General features: G+C 48.2%; 1 protein-coding gene across 1 annotated transcript; it reads left to right on the forward strand.

Annotated features, from left to right (window-relative positions):
- Positions 1-5,782: 5,782 nt before the first annotated feature.
- Positions 5,783-6,175, forward strand: LOC108914940 (zinc finger protein GIS2-like). Its single transcript, XM_018720868.1, has one exon. The coding sequence runs from the start codon at positions 5,783-5,785 to the stop codon at positions 6,173-6,175; it is 393 nt and encodes a 130-aa protein (XP_018576384.1).
- The last annotated feature ends 1,205 nt before the right edge of the window (positions 6,176-7,380 follow it).

A 7,380-nucleotide genomic window follows, 5' to 3' on the forward strand; every position in this document is an offset into this window, starting at 1 on the left:
AGATTAGAGACTGTGTCTGCAGCGAGACGGGTATGGAAGGCGCTGATCGGAGAAACTGCGAAGTCGGCGAGCTGAGGCCGTATTTCGGGGGAAACATGGCGGTCTCAGTCAGGCTGGATAGAACTGAGGCATATGTGCTATTAAGAAAGGGGCGGATCAGGGTTGGCTTAAATTGGTGTCCCGTGGTTGAAAGAGTAGAGGTCATGCAGTGCTACCGGTGCTGGAACTTCGGACACCGGATGAACACGTGCGGGGTTGAACTAAACCAATCCGAGTTATGCAGAAAATGGGGGAAAGAAGGGCACAAGGCTAAGGACTGTGGAGAGGATATAGCGACATGCATAAACTGCAAACGCAGAGGACATAAGGCGGGCAGTGGCAGATGCCCGGAGTTTAGGAAGGCCCTGAGCAAGGCAAGATTAAAAGCGAAAGGGAGCAAACAGAAACGTAAACCTACCTGACACAAAGGAAGTTAACTAAGCTAATCTGTGATAAATTCGGCTGATAAGCGGGATTAAAAACTGTGATATATCTGATTATTTCTAGTAGTAGTCTGTGATATCTTGGATTTGCCTGTTTGTTGTGTACGTGTTGTGAAATTATATTTGAAGATGTTGAGTCTTGCAGATCAACATTGATAGGAGAAGAGTTGCTCAAGACTTGGTGTTCCAAACCGCGCGGAATTTAAAAGCAGACATTGTGTTGATCAGCGAACCTAGTAGAATGAAATCAAGAAATGAGCACTGGTATGTAGATGAGTGCGAGGATGCTGGCGTGATAGTGCTAAATAACAACGTGAAGATCTCCCAGTGGGGGAGAGGTAGAGGTTTTGCCTGGATCAAAGCTGGGGAGACGTATATATATACAGTGTGTACATTTCTCCAAACGCGTCGGCACAATGCTTTGACTCATTTCTGCAGGAACTGGGAAACGAGGTGGACACGAAAGGCACCAGGGTGCTAATAGGAGGTGACTTTAATTCCAAGTCACCGATGTGGGGGTCTCCTCACGAAGGCCGAAGGGGAAAAAATCTTGTAGATTGGATCCACAGCAGATCATTCGCCATCATGAACGCGGGTGATAAACCAACATTCACTAGAGGTGCTAGTCAATCTCACATAGACGTCACAATGGCCTCAGAGGAGATCTCACGAACGATCCGCGACTGGCGGGTCCTTGATGAGGAGACTGCCAGCCTGCATAATTACATTGCGTTCAGTGTCGGCCGCGCCGTTCGGGATAGCAACGGAAGGAGATGGAAAAATGGCAAGCTAGATGGAAAAACCTTTACAAGGCTTTTGAATGAAGAGCTAAGAAACCGACAGACTCTCGACATTAAAACGCTTATGTACAGAGTAAGGAAAGCCTGCAGGGGAGCCACCCCGAGAGTAAGACTAGAACACGGACAGGATGACGTATACTGATGGACTCTTGAGATCGAGGAAGCAAGAAAAGCCTCGCTCCAGGTTAGAAGGCAAGTGTGTAGATTGGCTGCGCGAGCCCAGGGGAACGTGGAAGAATTAACCAGACTAAAAGAAGTCTACTGGGAAAAGAAGAGAGTCCTAAGAGAACTCATACGTAAACAGAAAAGAGATGGAAGAACTTATGTATGGACGTTGACAGCGACATCTGGGGCCTGGGCTATAAGATATTGAGGGACAAAGTGAGAATAAGGGCTCCGAAGATCGACCTAGATAGTGGACGCAAGATGGAGATCGCAAGGAGATTGTTTCCTGCTGACGCTCATGTCTGGAAGAGAACAGAGGTGGTATGCGAAACATGCGACAAGATAGAGTTGGAGGAAATTTTGGCTGCTGCGGACAGACTGAAACCAGGGAAGGCGCCCGGACCTGACGGTATCCCACCAGAGGCAGTGAAGCTTCTGGTTAAAGAACATGCAAATGCCTGCCTGGAGGTGTTGAATAGGGTATATGAGTTAGGTATTTTCCCTAAAAGATGGAAAAACTCGAGGTTGATACTGGTTCCTAAGCCAGGAAAACGCCCAGAGGATCCAGGAGGGTGTAGGCCAATCTGCCTAATTGATGTAATGGGCAAATTAAACGAAGCAATAATACTGGCTAGATTGAACGTGGAGATTGAGCGTAGTGGCGCGTTAAACGACAGTCAGTATGGCTTTATAAAAGGCAGGTCCTCAACTGGGGCTGCCAAACGCATTGTAGATGCATTAAAAAGAGAAGGAAGAAATAACTGGTGTGCTCTTATATTGCTCGATGTGAGGAATGCCTTTAACTCTGCAAGTGGGCGCATTATTATCCGTAATCTGGACAGATAAGAAGGGTCATAGAAGACTACCTTAAAGACAGGACGGTGGAGGTGGACAAGGAAAACAAGTTCGACATAAGCATGGGAGTCCCACAGGGGTCCATCTTGGGCCCCACGCTATGGAATGTCCTTTATGATGGCGTCCTGAGCATAGACATGCCAGGGGGTGCCCGACTCACAGCCTACGCCAATGACCTGGTGGCGTTAGTTGTAAATCCCACGGAAGAAGGGCTGGTGGAGTGCGGAAATGAAACGCTACGAAGAGTGGAGGGTTGGATGCAAGAAAATGAATTAGCACTTGCTCCGGAAAAAACCGAAGCTATCGCCATGTCAGGTATGAGGCGACCAAAGAAAGAGATTAAATTTAAGCTGGGACAGGCCACAATAAACATTCAGAACCGGGTAAAATACCTAGGGATTGTAATTGATAAGTCGCTAACATTCGGAGCACATGTTGAGGAGACCTGTATAAAGGCTGAGAGGACCATCGCGGCTCTGACCCGACTGTTACTTAACATTGGGAGGCCCAGGGAAGACAAAAGGAGAGTACTGTCAGGAGTGGTAAACTCTGTACTTTTGTACGCGGCTCCTGTGTGGGCTGACGCCATGCGAATAGATAGACACAAGAATAGGATGTTGAGCACACAGAGGAAGATTGCTCTTAGAGTGGTGCGCGCGTATCGGACTGTGTCCACGGAGGCCCTCTTGGTGGTAGCCAAGCACCAGATACCAGCACACCTAATGGCAGAGGAGAGGAAACGTTTGTTTTGCGAGGAGGGAAATGATGCAGGATTAGCTAGGAGGAGGACCCTGGAACAGTGGCAGCGAGAGTGAAGCAATGGAGAGAAGGGGTCATGGACAAGAACACTTATCCCCGACGTAAGACCTTGGACGGACAGGAAGCATGGTTATACAGGGTATCATGTCACTCAAGCGCTGACGGGTCACGGGTCTTTCAGAAAGTATACGAACAGAATAGGCAAGGCAGAGGACGATCTTTGTATCTACTGTCACGAAGAAGATACGCCGGAACATACCCTGTTTAGATGCATAAGATGGCAGAACATACGCCTAGAACTTGAGTTGGAGATCGGGACTGAGATAACAAAGGATAACATGGTGAAGCAGATGCTGGAAAGCGAACGGAAATGGAGAGTTATTAACAGGGACTTAAGCGACATTATGATCGGAAAGGAGGGAGATGAGAGAACACAATAGAATAAAATCAAAACGGCCAGCGTTGCCGATGCAAGCTCTTTGCTGAGTGTTCCCGGCTCTACAAGGCCGTTTTCTGAAAGACAGAGGAGGGGTTTTAGTGGGTAAGAATCCCACAGTCCCCTGCGTAATGGAAAGTATTCGCGCAGGGACCCTTTTGAAGGTTTCCCCTCCTCTATTAAAACTATACTTTCCACACCAGTATGAAGTCGTCACCATCAGCGAAAAAAAAAACAAAAAGTTAGGTTAGGTTAGGTGGCCAAGGAGCTGTGAGACCTTGTCGTGGTGGAGGGGCTTAAGTAGTCGCTATGACCTCTCAGGCTAAGTCGGCGGGGGTCTTGCAAGTGACCCCTGGCAGGGCTACCCATGCCGAACAGGCTGGGAGAGTGTGATGAAAACAAAGGACAGCTCAACCTCAGGATCTACCATCGAAAGATGGTAGTACGGGAACTGACGCACCCGAGGTTAATCCGAGTTACGGGCTTGTGTGCCACAAGCCCGCTAAATACCGTAACCCTGGGCCACACTTCAAAGACCGCCGTGGAGAGAAAAGGGCACCGCGGCGCATGTTGTGTGGGACCCGGGGCCGGGGGGCTCGCCTTGATTGGCCGGCCTACGAGAAGTAAACCTCTATAAAATAACCCGAGAGAGCCTCGTTAAAACCTGTGGGGCACCTGGCGCACCCCATAGTATCAATGCCTTCCCTCCGGTAAGGGCCCACTGCCGGGGGGCGACGCACCGTTGGTCCCTGCTCGTGGGAACGAAATGGAGTCCCAGGAAAAAACACTTACGGTGCAGGGGGGGAGCCCCCAGTACCGGTTGGGGAGGATGGCGATAGGACAGGCCACCCCCAATCGTCAACACACGAGTGTCTTAAGCAAAGTGGCCCAGGGGGACAAAGAAAACACCCAGACCCGGCAAGCATGAAATTCGAGACACCATGGGCCCGATCGTAAGCCGGCATAAAATAAAGAGGACACCTCCGCAGAGGAGAGACTCCTGCCCGGAATGGTCTAGGTTATGGACAGACAATGGCCCTGATTGTACAAATCGGGACAACGAGAAGGAAAGGGCACTCAAAAGGAAAAGGGGAGAGGAACTAAGCCTTCAAAAGAATGAAGAAGGAGCCAGCGGGATGGACGCAAAGGCTCTAGCGACGCGCATCAGAAAGACAGTCAGGGGAATTGAAAGGGAATGCAAGTCAATTTCGCTGGTGGCCACAGAGAGGAATACTAAAAGGGAAGTCAAGGATGCCTCGGCAAAACTTAAGACCCTACTAATGCAAATAAATTCCAGCGACATACAGGAATTCCTCCAGTCGCTGGAAGAGGGATGCTGGACCTGCGACGGAGGCACGCAAGATTTTTCCTCCCTAGCAAAGGCAAATCAAGAGTTAAAAGATGAAATTAAAAAACTGAGAAACGAAAATGAGGCACTCAAGAGAGATGCCCGTTCAGGGACAAATCAGGTCATGGACGAAGATCGGCTCGAGAAGATCAAGTGTTACGATGACATTTGTCAACAGAAAGGCGTGAAATGGAGGGAAGAGTTCTTTAGGGCGACCTCCATGGTAAAAGGCTCCCCCCAAAAAGCGGAGAGAGAGGCGGACCTCATCGTCCTCATGGAAAAAGAGAGTAGCGGATACGTGAGGGACACCACCAGAGCGTTATTAGATAGATATCCAGAAGTTTAAGGGCAGGGTAAATGCCCTCTCGGTGAAAATTCGATTAGAAACTAGGGAAGGTGTGAGCGAAAGGGAGAGATACATCTACAGGACGGAGATAGATGATCTACAATCACTATATGAAGCTCTGGGGGAGATTAGAGACCGCATGGTCCGGAACGAGAGGAAAACGTTGGCAGTGTACCCGCCAAAACCCGATAAGAACGGCATGGACACGAGGAAGATCGCCGAAAAAATCTTCAGGGGATCGGACATTAAATGCCGGATCTATACCGAGGAGACAGCTCCTGAGGTCAGGGAAAGACCTAAGGACACGGAGGCAATGTTAATTAAACAAGAAGGAAGGTCGTATGCAGACCTCCTGAAAGAGGTTAAAGCTAAGGTCGCCTCCAAGCCCGAGGTCGTCCAAGGCATTAGGACCATTAGGAAGTCCAAGGATGGAAATATGATTGTTATGATGGACAAGAATTAGTCGGAGGAAAAAATGTAAGGTCGCTCGGGGGCAGCAGGCGAAAACATTGACAATTAAAGACATGGATGAGCTAGTCACGAAGGATGACGTGATTAAGGCGGTAAGGGAAGTGACGAGCACTTCTAACGATGATTTCAAAGTGGGGGATCTGCGGCCATATTATGGGGGAAACCAAGCGGCCACGACAAGTCTCCCCCCAGGACAAAGCTGAGTCCCTGCTAAGGACGGGGAAGATTAGGGTAGGCATAAACTCTTGTACAGTGGTCGAGAGGGTAAACGTTACCCAATGTTTTCGCTGCTGGGGATACGGCCATTATAGGAAAGAGTGCAAAGAGGAAGACCGTAGTATAAATTGCAGGAAATGTGGAAGGATCGGGCACAAGGCGGAAGAGTGTGGAGAAGAACTCTGTTGCCTGACTTGTAAAAGGACGGGACATGCTGCCGGATCGGGTGCATGCCCGGAATTTCGAAAAGCCCTTGCATGGGTTAGGGCTAAGGCCAAAGCGAAAAGGAGATATTAATTCTCTCTAGACGTCTAATTAGTACACAAAATCTGTGATACAAGGCTACAAGGCTGTGATATATATAGATTTTATTTACCAATCGTTGTATATAGGGTTTGTAATTAATTTAATTAATTTATTTAACTGTTTGTCCTCGCGGTGTTATATTTACTCTGTCCGTCCCCTTTAACACGGAAGATTCGTATAATATGAGTAAGATTAAGTATATACACTAATGCAGGAAGGGACAGGATGGTCATGGACCTTCTAGAACAGACAGTGGTAGAACAAAATATTGACATCATGGCAATAGCAGAACCAAATAAAAGCAAGGTGTCGACCCAGAGTTGGCTCACAGACACCGAAAGAGATGCAGCAGTCAGGATATGCGGCAGGGACATAAAATCTGGTAGCACGGGATATGGAAGAGGTTTTGTACGGTTGTCCTGTGACAGCACGGATATATACGTTTGCTACGCCAGCCCAAATAAGGGACTGGACGAATTTGAAAATTTCCTACGTACACTAGACAGAGATATCAGGAGAAGAAACCCTCATAAGCTAGTCATTATGGGGGACTTTAATGCCAAGTCCCCCAGCTGGGGATCACCAAGGTCATGCCCTAGAGGTATTATCCTCGAAGAATGGATAGCACAGAGAGATTTGAGAATACTGAACAACGGGGCGCCGACCTTCGTAAGAGACGAAAGCGTTAGTCATATTGATTTAACTCTGTGCAGTATGAACTTAATGGGTAAAATAATCAATTGGGAGGTAGAAAACTTAAGTTTACACAAAAATATCCACTTCGAACTATGCATGGATAGGACCCGAGAAGTCGTTGCGAATGCGGATGGTGAGGTGGGATGGAGCTTCCACGCCTCGCAAATGGAAGTAGCTAGGACCAGACTGGCAGTAGAGTTCTGCGGGGTGGCCCCAAATACGATGACCCCTGACAATCTCCACGAAATATTAAAAAGGGTATGCGATAACACATTCTCAAAAAGGAAAGGAAGAAGAGGGAAACAGACTAAATATTGGTGGAATCAGGAAATTGCAGAACAAAGGAAGATTTGCATAGGATTGAGAAGAGTTGTTACCAGAACAAGGAGAAGGCCCGGCGAAGCCGCAGTTGCCAAGGAGGTGTATAAACAAGCTAGGAAAGAACTGAAGAGACGAATTAGGAAATCTAAGGAAAAGTGCTGGAAGGGACTCCTCAAAGA

The sequence above is a fragment of the Anoplophora glabripennis genome, unplaced genomic scaffold (assembly GCF_000390285.2).
Source record: "Anoplophora glabripennis isolate ALB-LARVAE unplaced genomic scaffold, Agla_2.0 scaffold953, whole genome shotgun sequence".
NCBI classification, from domain to species: Eukaryota; Metazoa; Arthropoda; class Insecta; order Coleoptera; family Cerambycidae; genus Anoplophora; species Anoplophora glabripennis.

Excerpts from the sequence above, each read along its gene's own strand:
- LOC108914940 (XM_018720868.1), top strand. The coding sequence starts at position 5,783 with ATGATTTCAAAGTGGGGGATCTGCGGCCATATTATGGGGGAAACCAAG.